The following is a 26,521-nucleotide window of genomic DNA, read 5'->3' on the forward strand; positions in this document are numbered from 1 at the left end:
ATTACGGTTGCACCATTTTATTTCTGTGAGATACTGCACTAATTGCACCGACTTCACAGTATGTCTCATTTGTGATTTTTATAAAATTGATAAAGCTTGTCAAAATTGATAAATTTGTTGAGACTACATAGGAGACATGCCCAAGGCTCATGTGGAAGAATGCAATACAAATGTAGAATCTGATATGATCAAGCTGTTGAACATTTTCTTATGCCAAGCAAGTGTATGTAAAACATAGAGACTAAGCCAATATGCGACATATCCATTTCTAGCTTGAGAAATGTAAATTGGGTAGATGCAGAATGCTCGTTAAATTTTGAAAGTTTTGACTTGACTTAAGCACAGCTAGTAATGTTTCTCTTTTCCGCTATGGATTTTGCAAGGGTTATAAAAAAGGCAAAAAAAAACAAGTAGAACCTTGATTTTTGATGGACCCGTTGCTGTTTTTAAATTGGGTTTGTTTTCTATTTTAGATCTGTATTTAATGCACTGGCCTGATGCACAAATTCCTGGGAAAAGCAGTCGTGAAGCTAGAGCAGAGACTTGGCGAGCTTTGGAAGAACTCTATGACAACGGTCTGTCCTTTTTTTGTGTTTACAAATTGATCATATCTAAAAAAAAATGTAAATTCTATCGCAATCAGGGCTCAGAACAGTCTGTAATCCGACTGGAGTGGTATAGAGTTGCTTAAGGTTTACATCTGCTTGAGTTTTACTATCAGAGTCTCAGCGTGGATTTTTTGCGGCCTTACCCAAGTCCAAAAGTTATTATTTTCATGTATTTTATCATGGTGAGAAATCAAACTTTACAGCAGTGTTCATTGGGAGGTAATGTATCAATTACTGAGCTGCGGATCTTTGAGCTGGGATACTCGGGTTTAAATCCTGGCCTCCGCACTTCCGATCCTACGCAAATCGCTTTATTTTATTATGCCTTAATCCAGCCCTCTAGCGTGTTGTACTTTTTGGGAATTAATCTACTGAAAAAATGTTCATGTGTCAAGTCCATATTCGTTGGACGGAGACAGAGCTATTCTACTAGCTGTTTTTTTTTAAACCAGCTATTTGAAATTATGGGATTTTTTTTATATTATACTATATTAACACCATTTATGCTGATTTTTGGTATTGATGAGATCGTTGACCAAATCTCAATGAGAAAATGTATCTTTTCAGTTACCCACTTCAGTTTAATAAATAATAAAGTTAAATAAAATTGACCACTACACTAAGAATATCACTCGTGATAGCTGGACTAATGCATCCACTGTAGGGCTTTGTGTTTGACCCCATAGTCACAGGTTTCAATCCTGGCCGAGCTACTCAACCTTTCAGACTCCTGAGGTAAAACGGTTACTAATGAGTTGGGTGAGGATTCACATTTGTTACTCTGCTCCACCATACCAGGAGGCAAACTGCACATGACAAATATGGATGTTAAGACACACTAAGGGCCTGGTCACGAGCAGAGCTGGCTTTAGCACCGGTGTCGCCCTGTGCGAAAGTCTTTTGTGGCACCCCCTTGCCCCATGACCACCTCCTCAGATTCACTCACGAGTGGCCCATGTTGAACGCAATAATTATTGCACTCGCTAAAATCGCTAGAATTTATCTAGTCAGATAATGATTGCCTATTCTGACATCTTGGGGCATAACATGCATACTTTATTGCTTACTGCACCCAAATCCCATTGTCCTGGTAAATACAGGGCTTTTCCCCCCGCGTTAAATTCCAGCAGGTTTGAGCTTTTGAAAATTAATGAAGGGTGCTCACTTTGTCACACCTAGTAATTACTGGGTGCAATAACCACCACACCACATGTAATTGTGATCTTTGCACAGATGGGTGCTAGCTAGCACATGGATGGAGATGGGAGTTTGCAGTTGGATCATAAAATAACCAGCCACTCTTGACAAAGAAAGATTTATTCATTGGAGGAAGAAATCAGCATGTGCACACATCCACCACACGCACATTTCAGTTGTGTCAAGAATCCACTGGAGCTTGCATGCAGTACTGAATGTACACCCAAAATGTACCTTTTTTGGCGTTCGTTCGCAGGGCTGGTTCTAGGATTTTTGGGGCTCTAGGCAAAAAGGGAATGTGCTAGGCCCCTCTTATTTGCTTCAGAGTGACACATTCAGGGTTGATTGCATCTCAATAGATGTCCCTGCTCCTGAAGCTCCGAAGCAACTTTATGTAGACCCCTCTTAAGTTGCACCCTCTCCCTCTCAGCTGCCTACAAGCACCTCTTAACAGCTCATTAAGGGCTGAAGGTGAGAAGGTTGCGTCTCACTAACAAGAGTGTCCTAAACAGCAGGACAATAGGAACGCCCCCCCTGCCTCTGTGTGGGCAGCAGAAGGAGGGAGGCGGGCAGGAGGCCTAATTGCCGGACAAGCCTGCAGAACATGTCTCCTTGCAGTCCCCCCCCCCCCCTGGTTTCACCCACCACACCATAGCAGCGATGCCAGCCCTTCCCCTGGCCCAGTTGTAACAAGACACATTTCTTTCGATTGGAAAGCCGGGCGCACAAGAGGACAGGTGTGCCGTGGCCTGGCTGTGTCGCACTTGTGCCAGGTCCCAAGTTGGTGTGCCGAATGCGGGGCCCCGAGTATCTTCCCATGCATAGCGCCGGCCTGATCGTTCAGGTTTGATAATCACCAGAAATGTAGAAATCTATGCAAATCAGAGGCATAAACCTGAACTATGTAGGTTTGCATATTCATTTGCTATTAAAACGCCATAGGAGAAATTGTGTGTCCTGACGTGAGAGTGCCGACACCTTTTCCATTGTGAAGGTTCTACTGGCAGGTGAGACAGAGGGGAAGGGGTGGAGCCCGTAGGAGAAACCAGGCATGTTGCAGTGCTGCTCATCCACAGATGCGTTCCATGACATTATGTCACTTGCTGTGCTTACTGCACCAAATTATTGAATTCATCCAAGTTCCTTCAGGTTGATATGTGGCGGTTTCATTGCGAACATACACTATCCTCCTATATTTATTATGTTATAAAGAGCCACTTCCAGTGCGTAATTTGTAAATAAAAAGGTGCCGGTGCTGAAAGCCCTCCTCTTAAACACGCGGCTGCTGCAATTAAAAGTGCGAGCACATAATACTGACACAGCGTAATCCGGAAGCCACCTGGGCCCTCTTCAGTCCATTTATAGCCACTCCCTGCCCTTTCAGCTCACTCTTGTAGCTTCCTGCTTTTCCCCTTTCTGACGCTTTTTTGTTTTTCTCTTCCTCCGTCTTTCCCACGTGTCTTTTGCTAGCAGTAAATGCTTGAGACAGAAAACTAAGCACCGGCCCTCAGAAATATGTGCTGGTGCTCAGCACCGGAAACAACAAGCACAAATTAAGCACTAGCCACTTCACATAAGACCAATGAATACACATACAGGCGTTCGATTTGTTGACTAGCTTTCATTTGAGATGGAGGTCCTTTTTTTAACCACAGTGATGCTCATCTTAAAATGTGGCTTTTACAAAGTAACAACCACTTCTCGCCGCAAGTTATGACCTCTATTTATGTGAGAGTATGCATATTATTTTAAGGGCAACTGTTTAGTTTTTTTAATGACCTGCTGAATTTGCAGGAATAACTAATTACGCTTGTATTTTTATTGTTATGTTTATTCATATTTGTTAAGTCCTTTTATTAATGCATATGAACAGTGTAAAATGGATGAGTGAATCCGTTTCAAACGTGTAAGCAGGGGGGACTAAGTTAGCCAGTATACAAGTGACATCATGGTTCATGAAATCACAGGTCACAACACGGCATCACAGCACGTGACATCACAACCCAACATCTTACAGGAACTGACATCACAAGAAATGACATCACATCTTAACGCTTCATAGACGTTTTGCAGGTCTATCATGGGTACATTTGAGCAAATTATGAGATTTAACAAATGTGATTTTGCACCTGGGTTGTGACAAAAAAGCGGCGCAACACCAATGCGAAATGTAGGCCTCAATTTATATATTTATTTTTAAAAAATCTGCCACAAAGAAGTTGGCAACAAGGGGAAACATAACACTAAATCTATTATGCAAAACTGGTTGCAAGGTCTACATTTTAAAATAACTCCTGGTGTTAAGGCACCAACTGCACAGATCTTTGTGTGCCCAGTAAATTCCCAGGTAACAGTAGTAATGGTAAGATAACTTTGGCAGGTAACACATTTGTTGGACAGACTTGTGTTTTCTCTCATTGCAGTTTTGGATCAAAGTAGTGTAGAGGGTCAATGCGTCACCTGCAAAGCATGTCATACAGGTGACAGCTTTTTTATTTTATGTAGCTAGGTAAGTGAGTTACTGCTTCTAACACAGAGATCCTTTTGTTACTGGCAGTTCATAAATTGTAATTCTTCTAATATAGCATAGTAAACTATGAAGGGCATGTGAATCTTAACCATGTAACCCTCACTGTGTTATGTAACACATTTTGTACATTGATTAACACATTTATAGGATTTATTGTCAATATATTTTATGTACGTTTGATGTAAAGCTCTTTGACATCCTGCCTCAGGATGAGCACCATAGTAAAAAAAAGAAATAGTGGTATTTAAATTATTGTGTAAAGCCTTGAACAGACTAACACATTCTTACAGTGCACGCATATCTCATATAGGGGGATTGAAGAATCTAAAAAGCACAGTTCTCAAGTATTTGTGAAGTGACAACAACAAGCTGTGTGCCTTTGTTTCCCTTCCCTTGCATCTAGGTGCGAGGCTCAGATACCTCCCAGTCAGGAGAGTGAAAACAAAACCTTAAATTTGGCCTTTGTTATGGGCTCAGCCGGAGTTTTGAATTGGAAAGACCCCCTTTCCGCCTGCATGTTGCTGCTCCAAACAAAAGCAGACAACGTGCAGACACTGCTGAATGTGTCCGGTGTCTGAAAATTAGTACACTGGAACAGGCTCAGCATATTTCAGTGGGGCCCACTTCTTGCAGGCTGGATAGCGCCCACCCTGTGAACATAGTGGGTAGACGCCCTGTACTCCAGACTTGTGCCCTGCGTGTAAGATCTAACTGTTTCATGAATTAGGAAACAATTAAACTAGAATGAGACGATGGTCTTTCAACAAGAAATATGAACAAACAATGACGTTACTGTGCAGTTGTGTGCTACAAAAAATGGACATATACAGGGCTCTGTATATGCTGAAGGAGAAAAGGGAAAAAGGTACTATAGAGATAGATGAGTATGCTACAATTGGAAAGAGAGTGGAATGATAACAAGGAATACATGTGACACACATTTCTAAAAAAGCAGAAAAAATGGGCAGAGTTAGCCAGGCTCTTAGTAGACATGTCTGTTCAGAGCTCTGGTGAGTCTCTGTCTTCTGGAGCACTGTAAGGCAGTGTTAAGCATAAGTGACCTATTGAAAAAGACAAGAGAAAGGGCTTGCATGACTGAAGTCGGCGTTGGATAGAAGGTGCTGGAAAGAGTGACTGCAAGGATCGTGAGCATCGTAATACTACTGCGATCTGCTGTGCTCCACGATGCTGCTGGTCCAGGTCCACCAGTTGACTCGGGAGCTTAGAGGCTCAGCTGGGGATTTGTATTCTACATGGTGGCGCTGTCTGTCTAATTTAAAGATGAGCAAAACAATAGTTGTTTATTAATTCAATATACATTTTAAAAATAACTATTGACTGCCGACCAAGTAATTCTTAGAGCTTTGGGGGCCCGGAGAAGGCCAAACTGTCACATTTGTTGGAGAGTGAGGATTAGTAATTGTGTTGGTACTGTCATTGGCAGCAGTGGGAGGGGCAATGTGTGATGCAAGCGGGAGTGGCCTCCTGACAAAGGTCCTGGCACTTACTATTATTATTATTATTATTTTTTACAAAATAAGCACTGGACTGGGCATATTCTTATAGAAATCTGTGTGTCTCAGCATCCTCAGGTGTTTACACAATATGATGCAGTTTCATATTTCTCGGATGCAAGGTGAATTACGAGGAATTGGTGTAAAGCAAAAGACTAATTGTTAGACCTAACATCCTTGGCGTCGTTTCCCCCCAAGATTTTGCGTTCACCCCTCCTATTTGCTAAATTATTTTTTGTTGGCTTTAGGACTGTGTACTTTACCATTGCTAACCAGTGCTAAAGTGCTTGCGTTCTCTCCTTCAAATATGGTAACATTTGGACTACATTGAATTGGCACAGTTAATGTACTTGTAAGACTCTAGTAAATGGTACTGCCTGTACAGAGGGCCTGTAACTTAAATGCTAGTGGTGGGCCTCCAGAACTCTTTGTGGTACCCACTAAAGTAGCATTTAAAAAAATGTCAGGCTTATCACCCTGCAGCCTAGGTGGGCAGTTTCAAATAGCTATATTGACCTGGCAAAATAAACCTTCTGCTAGGCCTAAACCATCCTTTATAATATTTATAAGAAAGCCCTATGACAGGCCCTAAAGGCTAATAGTACAGGGTGTATGGTATTTAAAAAATAGGCCATGGGTACTTCAGTTTTACATGTCCTGGCATTTAAAACTCCTAAAGTCATTTTCGAATATTGTAAGGCCTATCTCTCACATTGATTAACACTGGGTTACCTTATTACATTTAATAAGTGGTAATATTTGATTGGGAACAGATAGAAATGTGCTGTTTAAACTCAAATGAATTGCAATTTTAAAACCTGTTTAAAAGTGATGTCTGATTTTAAGATACAATTCTGATAATACCACTTTTAGAAAGTTGGCTTTTTCTGCCCCAACCAACTCTGACGTCTGCCAGTACTCTGGGTCATCTGATTATGAATGGTTCTACAGTCGGGATTTGTGTATTAATTGCAGACAGTGACACAACAGGCGCTTAGGTGTGGAAAGGATGACTGAGGAGGGGTTGTACCCAGCCTCACTTACACTACAAAGGGCTTTATCTATAGCACACACAAAGGAAAAGTGACACTAGTTCTGCTCTTCCTTTTGACACCCAAGACAGTTTGGAACCTTGACCAGGGAAAGGGAAACAATGTTCCAGAACCAGGCTGGGTGTAGGACAGAGACTCCCCCGCCCCCACGCACACACACACACACACACACACATAGTGGCATCACGTATAAATATTGAACCTCCAGAGCCACTCATCAGAACACTCCTGGGGAATATTCAGAAGAAAGAGTGATTTGCTGCCAGAGGACTGCCCTGCTGCTTGAAGATGGCCTTGCTGCCAGGCTATCCAGGGTGAGTCTAAGGGTCAGTTGGCTGACCTCCTGTGTCAGCTACCGGCACCCAGCTGGCTTCATAGGGTTCCCTGCAACTGCCCAGCTGACCAGCTGCAGCTGGACCTGCCAGGACCTGTTTTAGCCCTGTTGCTGACCTCTGTTGGGCTGACTCCTGATCCTCAAGAGGTACCCTCCAGGTGATGGTCGTATGACTGGCATCAGTGGAAGCTCCTCTTGACAGTGAACTAAACTGTTGATGCCAAAATTCTGCTGCCTACAATGATTGCCAATGTGAAGTTCCGGTGAGATGCGCTCTTCATTGACCGTCCGTGACGACCAGCAACACAAGACCTGCACTCAGTGCTACAGCCACAACAGCCCACGACGACCACCAACAAGAAGCTCCAGGGACTAACAGATCTCCACACTACAGCATTGTTGTTTTGTTTTGAACATGTCCTCCTTGCAGCCCCCTCCAACATGAACAGAACTGTTCGCTTCAGACTTAAGAAGGTGACATTTCAACAGGACTAATCTGGTCCCTCTATGTAGCCCATTATCTCTTGTGGTTGACCTGAACTTGTGACTGTCCCACAGTTATGGCAGTCTAGCATGACCTGAAGAATGTGAGTGGCACTTTGTGCTTTTAGGTGCTATTGTCACTTCAAACTTTAACCCCTCGGGTGCCGTGGAACGAGAAGGGCTCACCCTCGGCCACAGTTGCCATGTGCCGAGGATTAGCCCAGCTCGTCCCGCACCCAGCACACAACCCTCCATCAAGGATGGAAGGGGAATTGCTTCCCCTTCCACCCCAACCCCCCCGATTAACCCTCCCAGTGATGTCTGATGACAACAGCATGTGATCGCGTGCTGACCTCATCAGAGGTCACCTCCCATTGTGCTGGAAGCATGCTTCCAGCGTGATGCAGAAGAAAAATGCTCAGCATTTCTCTTCCGCTTGGGAGAAGTGGGCAGGCAAAGGCATGAAAGGAAAGGAAAGGCGTATCCTTTCGTTACATGTCTCTGTAAGCATTTCTGCTGCCCGATCGTGGTGCGATCGGGCAGCAGAACTGACCCCTAGACACCAGGGATTTTTTTCTTTCATACTTACGTATAAGGGGAGTGGCCCCTTGGGAAAGGGTAGCTCCCCAGAGGGGCCAAAAAATATTTTTAGCCTAAACCCATATACACCAGGGATATATATATATTTTTTGTTTACTTTATGTTTTCATGTATGGGGAGCGACCCCTTAGGCAAGGGTCGCTCCCCTGTGGGGCAAATTGTATTTAGGCCATTTCTGCCCCCTGGGGGGCAGATCTGCCTATTTTTATTACGCCAATCTGCCCCCAAGTGGGGCAGAAACCACTAGACACCAGGGATTTTTTTTATACTTAAGCATAAGGGGAACGGCCCCTTGGGCAAGGGCCGCTCTTCAGGGGGGCAAAATATTTTTAGGACTTTTCTGCCCCCCCCCCCGGGCTATATATATATTTTTATTAACTACGTTTTTATGTATGGGGAGCGACCCTTTAGGGAAGGGTCGCTCCCCTTGGGGAAAATTGTATTTAGGCCATTTCTGCCCCCCTTGGGGGCATATGGGCCTATTTATATTAGGCCAATCTATCCCCAGGTGGGGCAGAAACCACTAGACACCAGGGATTTTTATTGTTTATGTCAATTTCATGCAAGGGGAGTGACCCCTTAGACAAGGGTGGTTTTCCTGGAGGGCAAGTTTATTTTAGGCCATTTCTACCCCCCTTTGGGGGCAGATCGGCCTATTTTTATTCGGCCAATCTGCCCCCGGCGGAGGGCAGATCCCACTTAGGCACCAGGGATTCGTGTGTGTGTATGTGTGTGTATGTGTGTGTGTGTGGGCACGGGTCGCTCCCCATGGGGGCACATTACTGTTGGCCATATCTGCCCCCCCTTGGGTGCAGATCAGCCTTATCTGGAAGGCCCATCTACCCCCAAGGAAGGCAGAAAGCCCACCAGAGACCTGGGAAGAATTGTTTTTCAAAATAAGAGGGTGGGGCTATGGCCAAACCCCCTCCCCAAATAAATGGGGCCAAAGTTGTTCTGCCCACCAATGGGGAGATGGGGCAATTACCCCCGATCCACACCCCGGGGGGGGGGGGGCAGAAAGTCTACTAGATGCCAGGGAATTAAAAAAAAATAGTGTGGTGGTGGCTACCAACCAGTATTGGCATGGTTATGCCCCCACCCCAACTGAAGGGGGAAACAGTCTTTCAGTTCTCCCCCGCACACTAAAACATCTTATCCCATGGCAAGCAAGAGGACATTTGATTATTTTGGGTTTTGGTTTTACATTTGGCCTATGAGAGCTTGGCTAACTCTCAAAATTATCCCACTTGGAATGGTGAGGGTTGCCCTTTTTGGACTTTGGGACACTGCCATGTAGAAAAATCCACAAGACCTAGACACATCTGAAAACTGAACATCTGGGTGATTCCAGGATGGTGTGCTTCACATGCACCCCACACCATTTTCTTACCCACAATGCCCTGCAAACCTCCAACTTTGCTGGAAATCACAAATTTTTCCCACATTTTTTTGATGGAACCTTCTGGAATCGCATGAATCCACAAAATTCCTACCACCCAGCATTGTCTCATCTACACCGATAAAAATTCTGCTGCCCCTGTCAGCCTAAAAAAGTTTTTTTTCCCAAACTGCCCTTTGTGACCAGCTTTGGTTCCCCCTCATTTGCGACATGTTTTTGGTTTATCCCTGTCACAGGCACTTGGCCCACCTACACAAGTGAGGTATCATTTTTACTAGGAGACTGATGGGAACGTTGGGTGGTAGGAAATGTGTCCCGGTGCGGTGATCCCACACAGAAATGTAGGATGTGTCCACATAGTGTTTTGGGACATTTCCTTTCGCGGGCACTAGGCCTACCCACACAAGTGAGGTACCATTTTTTATCGGGAGACTTGAGGGAACGCTAGATGGAAGGAAATTTGTGGCTCCTCTCAGATTCCCTAACTTTCTGTCAACGAAATGTGAGGAAAAAGTGTTTTTTTGGCCACATTTTGAGGTTTGAAAAGGATTCTAGGTAACTAAACCTGGTGAGAGCCCCACAAGTTACTGCATCTTGGATTCCCCTTGGTGTCTAGTTTTGAAAAATGCGCATATTTGGTAGGTTTCCCTAGGTGCCGGTTGAGCTAGAGGCCAAAATCCACAGCTTGGCACTTTGCAAAAAAACATGGTCTGTTTATATTGAAAAATGTGATGTGTCCACATTGTGTTTTGAGGCATTTCCTGTCACAGGCGCTAGGCCTACCCACACAAGTGAGATACATTTTTATTGGGAGACTTGGGGGAACGCACGGTGGAAGGAAATTTGTGGCTCCTCTCAGATTCTTATTTCTGTCAACAAAATGAGGAAAAAGTGTTTTTTGGGCCAAATTTTGAGGTTTACAAAGGATTCTAGGTAACTGAACCTGGTGAGAGTCCCACAAGTCACACCATCCTGGATTCCCGTAGGTGTCTAGTTTTAAAAAATGCACAGGTTTGGCAGGTTTCCCTTGGTGCCGGATGAGCTAGAGGCCAAAATCCACAGCTAGGCACTTTGCAAAAAACACGTCAAATTTAAATATAAAAATGTGATGTGTCCATGTTGCGTTTCCTGTCGTGAGCATTAGGCCTACCCACGCAAGTGAAGTAACATTTTTATCAGGAGATTTGGGGGAACACAGCATAGCAAAACAAGTGTTATTGCCCCTTGTCTTTTTCTACATTTTTGCCTTCCAAATGTAAGACAGTGAGTAAAAAAAGATGTCTATTTGAGAAATGCCCTGTAATTCACATGCTAATATGGGCACCCCAGAATTCAGAGATGTGCAAATAACCACTGCTTCTCAACACCTTATCTTGTGCCGATTTTAGAAATACAAAGGTTTTCTTGTTACCTATTTTTCACTCTTTATATTTCAGCAAATGAAGTGCTGTCTACCCGGTATAGAATGAAAACCCATTGCAAGGTGCAGCTCATTTATTGGCTCTGGGTACCTAGAGTTCTTGATGAACCTACAAGCCCTATATATCCCCGCTACCAGAAGAGTCCAGCAGATGGTATATAGCTTCCAAAAATCTGACATCGCATGAAAAAGTTACAGAGTAAAACGTGGAGAAACATGACTGTTATTTTCACCTCAATTTCAATAATTTTTTACTTCAGCTGTTATTTTCTGCAGGAAAACCTTGTAGGATCTACACAAATTACCCCCTGCTGAATTTAGAATTTTGTCTACTTTTCAGAAATGTTTAGCTTTCTGGGATCTAGCATTGGTTTCACACTCATATCTTTCACTAACTGGAAGGAGGCTGAAAGTACAAAAATAGTAAAAATAGGGTATGTCCCAGTAAAATGCCAAAATTGTGTTGAAAATTGGGTTTTCGCTGGGAAGATGGTGAGCACCACAAACCCTTTGTTGATGCCATTTTCAGGGAAAAAACCACAAGCCGCCTTCTGCAGCCCTTTTTTCCCATTCTTTTGAAAAAACGAAATTGTTGCTGTATTTTGACTAATTTCTTGGTCTCCTTCAGGGGAACCCACAAACTCTGGGTACCTCTAGAATCCCTAGGATGTTGGAAAAAAAGGACGCAAATTTGACATGGGGAGCTTATGTGGACAAAATGTTATGAGGGCCTAAGCACAAACTGCCCCAGTTAGCCAAAAAAGGCCTGGTCGCGAAGGGGTTAACATTGAATATCTCTAGTTTGAATTTTGTTGTTGTGGTATTATTTTATGAAAAAGTACTTTATTTTTCTAAATTGGTTTGCAATTTTTCTTTTGTTGTGGGTTCACTTTTGTACTGTTTTGTACTGTTCATGGGCTGCAAAAATACTTACCCTTTGCCTCTAAGTTAAGCCCAACTGCTTTTGTGCCAAGACACTAAAATGATCAGCACATGTTCATTTAGGGACTTTTGTGACTTGCCCTGACAAGGACTGTGTCTGTTCCCTAAGTTGGACTGCCACTCCCCTAAACTGATATCCCAATTTATTACATTAAGGACTTGTTCATACAATGTTTCCTGGGTTCGTGCTTTGATCAGCTTGATGTTAAAGTCCCTAATTAGCAGCATGGGGAATGGTACTAAAAGGGGAGAGCTTTTCATTGGATTTGCCAGTGCTCTCGCTGTGTAGGTCATGAACCTCTTTTGTGTTTTCATTGGTCAGGCCTTACTGGAATTGGCTCTAGTTTGTGAACGGGGTTTATTGCTGCTCCTTGTTCTCTTTGAGAGCGTTCTGCAGTTACTGGTATCCCAGTACAAAATACTGTTTTCTAAAAGCAGCAGACAATGTAAAGTGGAAATTTGGACCAAGACAGGAGTCTTAGATTTTATGAAAAAATTCAATAAAATAAATAAAACAGTGTCAATTTCAGACAAAAGGATGGTGAGGTACAGTGATATCGGAGGTGACACTAAATAGGAGAACTAAATAGTGTCAGAAGAAAACAAGAACGGTATCAAGGTTTGAAGGAAAGCAACAGTGGTTGCTAATGTATAAGAATACAGCTTGCTCTACTAGTTGCATGAATATAGTTAGTAGCACATAATTACATGAGTAATGTCATACCAATGATCCATACAGTAAAAACAATATGGCTGACATGAATATGACATATTTTATCTGGTAGAAAGGCACCCACTTGTATCAGCAAAGGTAGACTGTGGTATAAACTATGACTTTCCCTGCTGTTGGTTTTCCATGTATGTATTTGTCATTGGCATTTGTCAGTGGAATTTTGAACGGAAACTTTGTACATAAGAACATTAGTTGTAGTGTTGACGCAGAGAAACCCTAGCTATATTTTAGTCACAAAAGACTAGAGAGTAGATTTCACATACTAGGTCGATAAACCGAACTGAATCTGCTTTAGAGAAAATGTCATTCAAAATACGTCATAAACATCACATATATCATATGATGATAATCAATTCATCTTCAATAACCACACATGTTTATTAAGAAGTTAATGATTTATTTCCCTATATTAACAACGCTAAGGTCACAAAAATAATTCTCAAACACAAATGATACATGTAGAGAAACAATAAAGGCTGATTTGAATCCCGGATGCAAAAAGACAAATTATCTCTATGGTTATCACACAAAACCACAGCAAAGGAATCTGAGCAAGAGAAATTGAATACATCTGTTAATGATAAGACAAAAATATCAACAACAATTCATGAGCATTTGAGTAACACCTCACTAACCTCAAATTAGCATAACATGTTGGGTTCATGTAAAAGTTTTAGTAGCACAAATTTAGAAAACATCTAACTATGGCACTATCAAAAATGAAAAATAATAAGCAGCAATACTGAAAAACAAAAGACAACCATTCACAGCTCATACATTTCCGAAATCACTACGGTAATCAGCAACAATGTCTACTTCATCAGTGGGACAGCAACATCAGACACCAACATCGGGACAGGAGCAGGGATAAGGGTATGGGTGATGGTTTAGAAATGTGGACTATAAGATACACTACACAATCTAAATATAGGTTCAGTATTGAAAAGACATAAACTAATAACATACCAGAATGTCAATAGACTATCTGGAAAACATGATATGTCAAAGTGACAGATCATAAAGAAATAGAATTTCTAGAATTCAGGATACGTGATAATCTTAAAGAAGTATGAACCACGATCAATGGTGACTGAAAAATAAATTAAACTTGTTAAAGGAAAATAATTGGATGAAGCATGAGGTGAGAAAGTTATGACCAATCAGAACATTAACAGATATCAAATTATATCATTAGTTTACTCTAAGCTCTTCTTCTTGCTGTTATTTCATTGACGAAATCTAAACTAATAAATTTGTATCTTGAATTTCCTCTTCTCCAGCTTCATCTGTTGACCCATTGTTTTCACTCCACCGGAATACGAAGTCACAGGAAGACGATTATAAAATGTTACCACACCATTTCTTTTACCTCAAGGAGAGACATAAAAGTTAGAAACATTACTACAATCAACGAAGTCAGTCAAACTATAGAACACACTAGAAACATTTTATGCAGCTTGCATTGCACATTGACCTTGCATCTGCTTCTACTTTCGTCCAGCGGAGGCCACTATATACACATTTAATTCTGACATTCATTTTAGTTAAGAAACACACTCTCTTGTTAAGACATATAATTCCATCAGCTTAAGTTAGCTTGGACAAAATAAAGGCCTTACATATGATGGTGGCCATTTAGTTAGTCACAATTCTCGTAAACACAATATTATTATTAAATTAATTCACACATTAATCTGTATGTCTAACTACGTAAAGACCAAACATTTATCAAGAAAATCTCAGCTCTCACAATCCCTCCTCTGATGACTGTATATGCCATCACACGAAAACCCAAAATAAATGTATTTCATTTTATAATTCAGAATATTGATTCATCCACCTTTTTATAAATTTTCTTCTTCTTGAATTTCTCCCATAAAATCTTTCCATTTGAACATCTATCCTCCTTGAATTTTTTCAAATCTTCTTCTTTTAATTATTTTAAATATTTTATATATTCCCTAAATTCCAATTAAACAAAACACAATAATCAAAATCCATTTGACTAATTTTTATATAATAAATTCTCCCAAGTTGCCACGCCAATTTCCCACTGATGTAATTCCTTTGCCAGCTTTTTCCCAAACAGTAGTTTCAGTTAATTCTTTTAGTTCTGTTTTATCTTTTGTTAAATTGTTAATCAAGCCTCTAACTAATTTACTATTGTCTGCTATGTAAGAACAACAGTGACGCGGAACAAGCAATTTGCAAACTGTGCCCTCTTTTGCTAAAAGTATGCCTAACGCAAGGCGGTTCTGAAGAGCCATTGCTCTTGTAGCAGCCATTTCAGTATCTAAGAGGAGAATAGCTCCTGACTAGTGTGTTAACACATACTGGCTACAAGAATTTTGTGCACCGGACAGGTGCTTGCAGAACAGCTCCACAGGATTTACCATGGTCTCACAACTTTTCTATCTTTCTATTCCACACTTGTGATATATACCGGTCGTTACAATCTATTTGAAATATCCATACATCAAACTTCCTCATTCTCCAAACTTGGACACAGTTCTGTCACACTATATATCTAGCCGGACTGTTTATATTTTGTCTACATTTTAGCCTTGAAAAGGTCACTGTGTGACGAAACACGTGTTGGCTGTGTATAAATATATATATGATCTAAGGCTACTACTGTACGTTGCCTATGACTGATCTGACTATACTGAGCAATTGTTGATCCAAATAAATACCTTACTGAACATAAAGAAGATTACTGTACTATTTACAGATGGACTTTTTTCATCAGACTTCGATATTGTGTTTGTAAATATTTTTGCTTTGAGTGCTGTGCTATTAGCTGTTTACTAGTCCGTTAACATGTTATCCACAATTGTAGACAACTTTTGCATTTTTATTGAATTCAGAACAACTCCCACTGAAGGAATTATTTTTCCAGTATGTCTCCCACAATGCTTGAAACTGATTCTCAATTGTGTCTCGTCTGAATTTCAGTAAATTTAGGAAACTTACTTAAGTCTTCTAGCTGATACATTTTCGGAAAGACTATTCCCAAATAACATGTGCCATACCATCCTGTAGGAAGAAGATAATAAGCATTCTTCCCACAAATATAATATACTCCAAGCACTGGACGATCCTGACCATTTAACATGAAATTCCATTTACTCTGAAACAAAAACCCATGCCTGCATTCACTCGTACCCACGTATATTCTATCAAAGTAACTTTGTGGCATATATATACAAAGCTTTCCTACATGTTGTGCATCTAATTCTAACTTACCTTGTTTAGTGATGTCAGCTAAGCATGATCAATCCCAGGTCTATGGTAAACGATTCCCTTATCTATTGTAGCTTTGATCGCTCTTCTCCTATCTTCTGTGTTATCTATAAACTTCTTTTCTACAGGTGAAAGTAAACAGGTAAGGTTACTTCGATGTGCAAACGCTGTTCCAAATGTTAATGCAGGGTACTAAAACTATGTCATTATACTTTGCTACTCTACTTTTAAAATCTAATTATAGGTACAAAAGAAAATACTACATCATAGTTTGAAAAGAAATATTGAATACATTCCTGGTTATAGAATCGTGTTAGGAAAAGACTACAACTTATAGCATAAGTAAGCGGTAAACTATGATAAGCAATTCCCTCCTCAACAGAGGCTGGAATCTGCAGACAGACATAACAGTCTTTTGCATCCATTACATCAACATAGTCATGCAACGAGCAATAGAAAACATTAGAAGAAAGCAATTTCTCTTTGTGTAAGTATTTCTCAACTATTTTAAACCTATCTATTGCTGAAAGAGTTGTAGTAGACTCTAAAGGACTAATAGTTGTGAGTGCTCCATTTGTCCCAAAAACAATCACACTCACAATCAAAAACAAACATATTGGTAAACAAATAATTGCCAAACCGATACCTATACATAAAGTTTCCCAAGGTCTGTAAAGAATCAAAAAATAGAAGTAAACAAAAGCATTTATGGCTATGCAGCACAATTCAAAAGCAGAACAAAAACAAAAGACAAACATTTTAACATTTAAAAAATCCTCAATTTTCAAACGTCAATCTTCAGTTTTAATCCCTCCTAATTTTTGTTTGTTTTTTTCTTTCAAAAGTTCATTCACACTATTGTGATCCTTCTTGTCAAAATTCTGTAAAAATGTGTCATACCAGTGTAGCTGCTTGTCAAGTCAGGTTATCAAAGTCTCTTTAGGTATGACTTCATCAAAGTCTTTTCATGTAATTTTCAAAAATTCAGCATCAGTCTTTTCTTTTCTCTTCAAGTACCAAAGTATGAACTCAGAATGTCTCTGTCAAAACTAAAATTCAAAAATTCTTGCCATTCATTTGTAGTTACATATGCCCATTCGGGATCAGCGTATCTTTGATTTGCAAATGTCTTTCGTTTCACTTTTAGACTACTACCAGCCTATTCGTCCCTGAGATCTTCCCATTCGTTTAACTTGTTTTCTTCCTTAATTGGTGGAACCAGGTTTATCTTCCCTGTTTCTGAGCTTTTCTCTGGTCAGTTGTCACCTTTCAAAAGGTCTTCTTGTTAATAATCTTTTCAGAATTGAACTCAAACTCTTCTCCTTTGACGTTGCTGCAACTGGTTCAGGAGGAGTCAAACCATTCTTGTCTTGGATCTGTCTCAACTCTTTTTCCAATGGGATTAGTCACTTGTTCAGTCTGGTTCATCAGTCCACCTGCTTCTGAGGACACCCTCCTCTGAGCAGTGTTTCTCTCGACCAATACTCTCTCTTGTTCTCCTTGGACCGGTTCTTTTACTACTTAATTTGTAGATGATTAACCCTCCTCTTCCAGGATACTCTTCACTTTGTCTGATACAGGAGTGGGAAATCAATTGGAACATTTCCAGGTCCAGTTCTTCTCTTTGTCTTTCTTGTCCTGGAATATGTTTAGCTGCAGGTAATCTCAACAGCTCTTTCTCTTGCTCTGTTGGATTGTTCACTTTCTGAGTGTGACTTGCATGTATCCAGTTGGCAAGACCTGCACACTTCAGGGTTGTAGTTGTGGTTAGTATCACCTGGTAGGGTCCTTTCCACCTTGGCTCCAATCACGTCTTCCTCACTTGCTTATGAATAACGACCCAATCACCAGCCTTCAAGTTGTCCCCTTGGCCTTGAGATTCTTGAAGTGTGGTTGCTCCCACCTAATGAGAAAAAGATTGAACCACATCAGCTAGGCCTTTGCAATAGTTTAACACTATGGGCCTGATTCTAACTTTGGAGGACGGTGTTAAACCGTCCCAAAAGTGGCGGATATACCACCTACCGTATTACGAGTTCCATAGGATATAATGGACTTGTAATACGGTAGGTGGTATATCCGCCACTTTTGGGACGGTTTAACACCGTCCTCCAAAGTTAGAATCAGGCCCTATGTCATCTTTAATATTTATAAGAGCATTTGCAGGTACTGCTGGTAGTCTCATATCTCTACCCACGAGGATTTCAGGGGACGACAATCCATTAGAACTAACGGCAAAACATCTGCCCATTTCAAATTCGTGGATGCACACATCTTTGCCAGTCTGGACTTAAGAGTTAAGTACATCTGCTATGCTAGTCCTGAAGCTTCTGGGCGGTAACTATAATGGAGTTTCTGCTCAATGTTTAAAGCTGAACATAGCAACTTTATCACTTTATTGTTGAAGTGGCTTCCTCTATCTAATTCCAAAGAGACCGGGAAACCGAAACGTGGAGTTAACTCTCTAAGCAGTAATTTTGCAACTCTGAGACTATCATTTCTCCTTGTAGGGTAAGCCTCAATGCAGTGACTGAAAATGCACGCAATCACCAACACATATCTCAAACTAGCACATGCAGGCATTTCAATGAAATCCATTTGCATTCTGCTAAATGGTCCTCCTGCCATGCCATTATGTCCCATATTAACCACTGTTCCTTTGCCAACGTTCATCTGTTGACAAACAATGCGTCTATGGCAAACAGCTTTGGCAACTTGTCTAAAGTTTGGATTAAACCAGTGTTGCTTAAAACATCTAACCATTGCATCTCTCCCTATGTGTGCTTGACCATGATAGTATCCACCCATTTGAGTCAGTAGACAATTTGGCCAAACTACCTTCCCTTCGGTCACCATGACATCATCCTCCCTCTGGACACATTTAAGTTTGAGCCAATCATTGCACTCTTCTTTAAGAACATTATCTTGTAGAGCCTTCAGCTCTTCTAAAGTATCAATAATTTGCATAGTAAAATTTGTATACACTTCATCATTTTCAGATAACAATTCTCAATTTCCTTTGAAAGATATGCCATTCAAGGCACAAAACTTTGAGACTTGATCAGCATATGCATTTCCCAATGACACGTAATCTTGTGATCTCCGATGTGCCCCTCATTTCACCACAGCAATTTTCTCTGGTTTGTGAACAGCTTGTATCAACTCATGAATTTTCTCACCATTTCTTACTGGTGAATCAGAAGAGGTTAAGAAACCTCTCTACGACCATATCTGGCCAAAGTCATGCACAATGCCGAATCTATATTGGCTATCTGTGTAGATTGTCACTTTTATCTGACTCTAAATTTGGCATACTCTAATAAGAGCTACCAATTCTGCTACTTCTGCAGAAAACTCTCCCTGAAGCCACGAAGCTTCCAGTATGCCAGTGATAGTACACACTGCATATCCTGCTCTAAAAGTGCCCACATTATTTTTCAAGGAGGAACCATCAACAAAAATAATTTGATCATTATCTTCCAGGCAGATGTCTCTAATGTCTGCTCCGGGTTTTGTGCATAACTCTGTAATATCCAAACCATCATGTTCAGTATTATCCAATTTATATGAACCCACATTCTCAATTGGAAGTGAAGTTGCTGGGTTAAGCACTGTACATCTTTTGATCATCACATTTGGAAATCCCAATATTGCAGTCTCATATCTGGTCAGTCTATAACTGATCAGATACTGAGTCTTTGAACAAGTCAGTAAGATTTCTATTGAATGGGGAACCATCACAGTTAGAGGGTAAACCATCACAATATTTTCTCTTTGAGCGAAGCTCGGCTCTACTGGTGCAACGGACCGCAAGCATCCTGGTACAACTGCTGCGACCGGATCCAGAGTAGCTGAAAAATACTGGACGATTGACACCACCATGTGTCTGAGTCAAAACAGACAAAGAACATGCATTACATTCATGACAAAACAACAGAAAACTCTTTGTGTAATCAGGCATACCTAGAGCTGGAGCCTGACATAAACTCTCTTTCAGATCATTGAATGCTGTCACACAAGTTGCATCCATCATTATAGGATCGGAAACATCTGTATGAGTCAGTCTCTGTAAGGGCTTTGAAAGAACTGAAAACTTTGGAATCCACTGGCGACAATAACCAACCATGCCCAAAAACAAACTCACATCCTTTTGTGTACTCAGTCCTTTCATCTGCAAAATTGTCACAACTCTCTCACTCTCTCTCGAAATTCTCCTAGTTCCTTTCTCAATTAGATGACCCAAATATTTCACCTCTCTGACAATACTGCAATCTAGTAAGAGTAACTTTATGACCATTGTCTCCCAGGAAATTCAACAATGCAATTGTATCATATTTGCACCCTTCCTTTGTCTTTGATGCAATCAATAGGTCATCAATGTATTGCACCAATGTCGATTGGTAAGGAATCACCAATGACTCTAGTTTCTTTTTCAAGATCTGCTTGAAAATAGATGATGACCCTGAAAACCCCTGTGGAATTCCACACCAACAGTAGACTTTGATTAAGAATTTAAAACAAAATACATATCTACTGTCCTCATGAAGAGGCACAGAGAAAAATACTTGTCACACGTCTAACACAGTAAACCATTCAGCATCACATGGGATCTGAAACATAATCACAGCTGGATTTGGCACAACTGGACAACACTTAATCACAATTTCATTCGTTTTTCTCAGACCCTGTACAAGATGAGTTTTTCCACATGGTTTTCTCAAACCCATTATTCGTGAATTGCATTGGCTACTCAAGATCTCTTTCAAAATTCCTTTCTCCACAAACTTCTCTATCAAAGTTCTTACACCTTCAATTTCTTAAATTGTCATCACATATTGTGGAGTCTGAGGGAAAACCACATTAGGCTTCACTGCAACCCTAACTGGTTCTACTCCTTTGATCAACCCAATATCCTTTCCTGAAAGATTCCTAACTTTAGATTTAACAGTTTTCTGCAAATGAACTGGAAGATCTTTTATTTCAAAAACTTGAAAGAAACTAATCAAAGGTGCTTCTTCAACCTCGGGCTGATTGAAACTAATCAAAGGAAATTCCCCAGATACCGACTCATTGTTAACAGTTAGTGTTGGATCTTCATCATCACTGTTTGCTGAATCTCAATTCCCTCATCTGTGTAAGTTATTGAACATTGTGTTCTGTCTTCTCTGACAAGGGTAAATCTGGAACCTCTGCAGATATTACTATTGAGCATGTAGCTCTGGTATCAACCAGAAAAGAAACTTTGTGACCGTGTACTTTCCCTTCAACATAAGGACCTTTATGATCCACTTCCAATGATGCAGTCATCACATAGTCTTCCTCATCTGAACTATCCCACAGCCATACATCGTTTATTTCATTCTCACTATGTAAAGGAAATAGATGTACTGTATTGTCACTCTGGTTTAATCTCTGATTTGTGGCCCCCTGAGAAAGCATCACCTTTTGCTGATCCATAGGGCACTGTGGTATTTGCAATTGTCTAGACATTTGAATTTGTTGTGCAGGCACCATCCGCACTTGTGGCTGTATCTGCTGTACTTGGGGCATTTGTACCTGTTGTACCTGCGGTTGTACATTTTGCATATGCTGCATTGGTTGTAAGGGATGGAAAACCTGCATCGGATTTAAATCATTCTGAAAATTTGGAATTTGACCTCTCATTCTTGGTCCTCTCATGCTCTGAAAAGTATTCATAACATTTGTCTGTTGAACAACAACTCCCTGATTTAGCATTGGGCACTGCCATTTCCAATGTCCAATTGCCCTGCAAACATGACAAGGTAACATTAATTTTCCCTGCTGCTCTCCTTGCATAATCACAGAATTCAAATCCACACTTCGATTAACAACTGTAAGTGTCATTCCACTGCGTCCTCTACCTCTGCCTTGATTCTGAAACATACCATTTCCCTGTGGCTGCTGCTGAAAATTCCTTGAATGCCTGTCTGTGCAGCTTTAATCTGCATCACCATTGCTTTCTCTTTCAACTTTCTTTGTTTCTATTCAATCTCATCAGTACACACTACAATACTACAACACCTCATCAATCGGGTTTGCTTGCCAACAAATCAAATGACTCTTAATCATCTGGCTAATCTCTGGTCTCAATCCTTCAACAAACATGAATACAAAATTAATCATGTCTTTCGGCTCGATTGTTTCTGTAGCACTGTAATGTTTCAACGTTTTTAACAACTTCTCATAGTACGCATGAATTCATTCTTTCCCTTCCTGAGCTGTTCTAGCTATGTGTTGCTAATCAATATTTTTTGGCTAAATCCTTGTCTTCAGGAACTCAATGACCTTATAGTAATATTTCATTACTTCAGGAGATGGTGCACCTGCTTCTGATCTCTTAGCGGTTCACTTGTAGACCAATCTACACTCCTTTTACTCTCAGTCCAAAAATCTGCTGGAACAACTATTTCAAAAAGAGTATTCAAGTCCTCCCACAGGCATTTCACAAGTTTCACAAACCTATCTGTCTGCTGAAACTATTCCACTGTTATTTCTCTCAACCTAGGGTAATCACTTGTAAATGACAAAATATCACTTTTGCTCCAAGGTACATGTACAAAATTCCCTCCTGGAGTCGCTCTCATTGGCAATTTTTTTTACTGATTCTCTTGTTTGTGTTACATCTACAAGAGGAGTATCTGAACCTTTCCTCATCCTTTCTCTTTTCTTGACCCATCTATCTTCCCATTTTTCTAATGCTCTCCAGATCTGCACTCTTTCAAGTAACTCTCTAAGATTTGTTTCCCTGCAGACCTCATGTGTTCAAAATTTTCAGTCTCAAAATGTAATCTGTAACTTCTCTTCAGGTTCTTTGTTTTTGTAAGATCTGTTTCCTATTTGTCTGCTAATTCTTGTAATTGCTGATGCACTTCAGCTGCTCCCTCTGTAATTAATCAACACAAATATCTCAACTGAGCTTCAGTATATAATTCAAGTCTATTTACTCCCATTGTCCCTTCAAGAAGTTCACCTGCTTTCATTGACAATCTCGTTTTGTTTAAAACTTCATTTCTTTTACTTTGATTCTCTGGGACTTTTGAAAAATTCAAATCTTCTAACCATTTTGTTATTTCCTGTGCAGTCAGACCCTTTAATAAAATATTATCAGGCTGAACACTCGTTAACTGCTGCTGCGTTGAACTTACACATTGGGGAGTTAACAATCTCCTCGCCTAGCCACTGCATAATCCAGTTATTTCAGAATTTCTAACTGGAGTCAAATCTATTAAAGATCTCAACTTGTTTAGGGTCTGTCCTAAAGATGACATTAACCCAATGTTTCCATTCTGACTTTGAATGCTTTGATTCGCTACACTCCTGTTGCCCTGAACATATAAAGGCATAGGTGGACCAAATGTAATTGGTACTGAAATTGCATCTGGGCTCCTGGTTTCCACATTCTGAGACTGTAATATTCCTGTATTCTGCATCTGTGGTAATAATATCGGAGTAGGCTCTTTCTGAATCAATCTAAGCTCCTGTGGATCCTGTCCCGAAGACAATACTAAATTAGTAGTTGTTTTCACAAACGGAACATCTGGATAAATCACAGGAACGTTAATCCCTGGTAGCTGTCTATTGTCTGTTGACTGATTAAAGCTACTCTGCATCGGTATTGGCACTAAAGGGCTAGTCTGTCCAGAACTGTAGTTCACAGTAGGATTAACCCATACAGAACTCTGTTGAGTTATGATCACTCTGAACTGAGTTCTGTGTCACTACAGCTGGTATCGGTGCAGTAGGATCTATACCACTGGTACAAGAACCTTCTTGAGCCACATATGGTGGTGGACCATTCCTCAAAATCTGTGTAATAAACTCATCATCGTCTGATTCATCATCATTAAATAAAACCCCTTTAGGCTCTTTGGATGTCTGCTCTTCGACTGCTGAAGAACTCTTATTAAACTTCTTTGAAATCTTGTTTGTCTCTTTCTCATTGTCTTTTGACATTGCTGGAAACAACCTAACCCCTTGTAGAGGATCGAGTCTCCACTGTCTATGCTCACTGTCCCATTTAGCTTCCACTAGTTACTTTTCTGCCCTTTTCATTCTTCTCTCAAATTTCAAAGACTGCTGCTGTCTAGCTACTAACTTCCAGATCTCTAAGGCATCAGACTGAGCTGGTTTTGGTGGAGGTCTCAGACCATACATCTTCTGTCTCAAATTCTCCAAAATCCTCAAATTAAATGTTCCATTTTCAGGCAAAGCTAAACAACCTTCCTTTTTTGTGATCTTAATCCAATGTTTTGACCAAAGAAATGCTCCGGTACCTTTCTCCTCAATTACAATATATGCCAAAGTACCTTCTGGTGGACAAATTTCCCCTTCTCTTCTCTTGCCAGAATATACTCATCTCCTCTAAGAGCACTTTTTAAAGCTTTGAAAAACTTCATTTTTCACAATTTGTACTAAAAAAATCGATAATCAGGAAGTGACTACAATTCCACAATCCTCTTCAACTCCCTTCCCGTCCAATTACGCTTCACGGTTATCTACCAATCCGTGTGCAACCCTTCCCACTTACCAACCTATCCCAGCATGACACAAAACGGACGTCACACTTACACACAGCTACTGGCAAAGTCTTGTGGCTTGTCCTCCTAAACTCAAAAACACTCAAACAATACAAAAATGAATCGTAAAGCACTTCTTCAAAACCAATAAAAAACAAATTTGTTTATTTACTACAGGTAAGGTAACACAATCGCTTGAGGAACCTTCCAAATTTCTCTGTTGGCTTTCTCTCTTGCAGTTATTCTTTTTCCTCAGTTCCCCAGATTTGTGAGCAAAAATTGACCTGCAAATTTCACCCTCAACTGATTAATGGAGTCAGTCCTGGTGCCCATAGAACTTGCCAAATCTCAGACGAAAATTCCCAAACACTCAATTTAACTCACAAACACGACTTACCAACCACTCCGGATTGGTCTACTAAATAGACAAATTACAACAAAAAACAAGTGTCTCGTTACACTTTTCAATATACTCCTGAGTTTTAGAACTCTTCTGTCAGGTCTGTCATATCAACAACCACATGGACAAATTTTCCGAGCACCAAGCGCCATACACATGTAAAGTTGGCCGACTTACTGTAGGAAAGTACCATCTTGCCTGACATGTTACCCCCATATTTCACTGAATATATGTTGTTTTAGTGTATGTGTCACTGGGACCCTGCCAGCCAGGGCCCCAGTGCTCATAAGTGTGCCCCGTATGTGTTCCCTGTGTGAAGACTAACTGTCTCACTGATGCTCTGCTAACCAGAACCTCAGTGGTTATGCTCTCTCTGCTTTCTAAATTGTCACTAACAGGCTAGTGACCAATTTCACCAATTCACATTGGCATACTGGAACACCCTTATAATTCCCTAGTATATGGTACTGAGGTACCCAGGGTATTAGGGTTCCAGGAGATCCCTATGGGCTGCAGCATTTCTTTTGCCACCCATAGGGAGCTCTGACAATTCTTACACAGGCCTGCCACTGCAGCCTGAGTGAAATAACGTCCACGCTATTTCACAGCCATTTACCAAGGCACTTAAGTAACTTATAAGTCACCTATATGTCTAACCTCCACCTGGTGAAGGTTGGGTGCAAAGTTACTTAGTTTGTGGGCACCCTGGCACTAGCCAAGGTGCCCCCACATCGTTCAGGGCGAATTTCCCGGACTTTGTGAGTGCGGGGACACCATTTCACGCGTGCACTATACATAGGTCACTACCTATGTATAGCGTCACAATGGTAACTCCGAACATGGCCATGTAACATGTCTAAGATCATGGAATTGTCACCTCAATGCCATACTGGCATTGGGGAGACAATTCCATGATCCCCCAAGTCTCTAGAACAGACCCGGGTACTGCCAAACTACCTTTCCCGGGGTTTCACTGCAGCTGCTGCTGCTAACCCCTCAGACAGGTTTCTGCCCTCCTGGGGTCCAGCTAGGCCTGGCCCAGGAAGGCAGAACAAAGGACTTCCTCAGAGAGAGGGTGTTACACCCTCTCCCTTTGGAATAAGGTGTCAGGGCTGGGGAGGAGTAGCCTCCCCCAGCCTCTGGAAATGCTTTGATGGGCACAGATGGTGCCCATCTCTGCATAAGCCAGTCTACACCGGTTCAGGGATCCTCCAGCCCTACTCTGGCGTGAAACTGGACAAAGGAAAGGGGAGTGACCAGTCCCCTGACCTGCATCTCCCAGGGGAGGTGCCTAGAGCTCCTCCAACGTGCCCCAGACCTCTGCCATCTTGGATTCAGAGGTGTGCTGGCACACTGGACTGCTCTGAGTGGCCAGGGCCAGCAGGTGACGTCAGAGACTCCTTCTGATAGGCTCTTACCTGTCTTACTAGCCTATCCTCCTTCCTAGGTAGTCAAACCTCTTTTTCTGGCTATTTAGGGTCTCTGCTTTGGGGAATTCTTCAGATACCGGATGCAAGAGCTCATCAGAG

At 41.1% G+C, this 26,521-nt stretch overlaps 1 protein-coding gene across 2 annotated transcripts in view; it reads left to right on the plus strand.

Moving 5' to 3' along the window:
* LOC138293144 (uncharacterized oxidoreductase ZK1290.5-like) overlaps positions 1–26,521 on the plus strand; it is a 546,598-nt gene that overhangs the window by 274,211 nt on the left and 245,866 nt on the right. For both annotated transcript variants that reach the window (XM_069232183.1, XM_069232184.1), the window contains exon 3: positions 474–575. In XM_069232183.1, the coding sequence (XP_069088284.1) occupies positions 474–575 (102 nt within the window). The remainder of the gene's footprint in view (positions 1–473; positions 576–26,521) is intronic.

This window comes from Pleurodeles waltl, chromosome 4_2 (genome assembly GCF_031143425.1).
Source record: "Pleurodeles waltl isolate 20211129_DDA chromosome 4_2, aPleWal1.hap1.20221129, whole genome shotgun sequence".
NCBI classification, from domain to species: Eukaryota; Metazoa; Chordata; class Amphibia; order Caudata; family Salamandridae; genus Pleurodeles; species Pleurodeles waltl.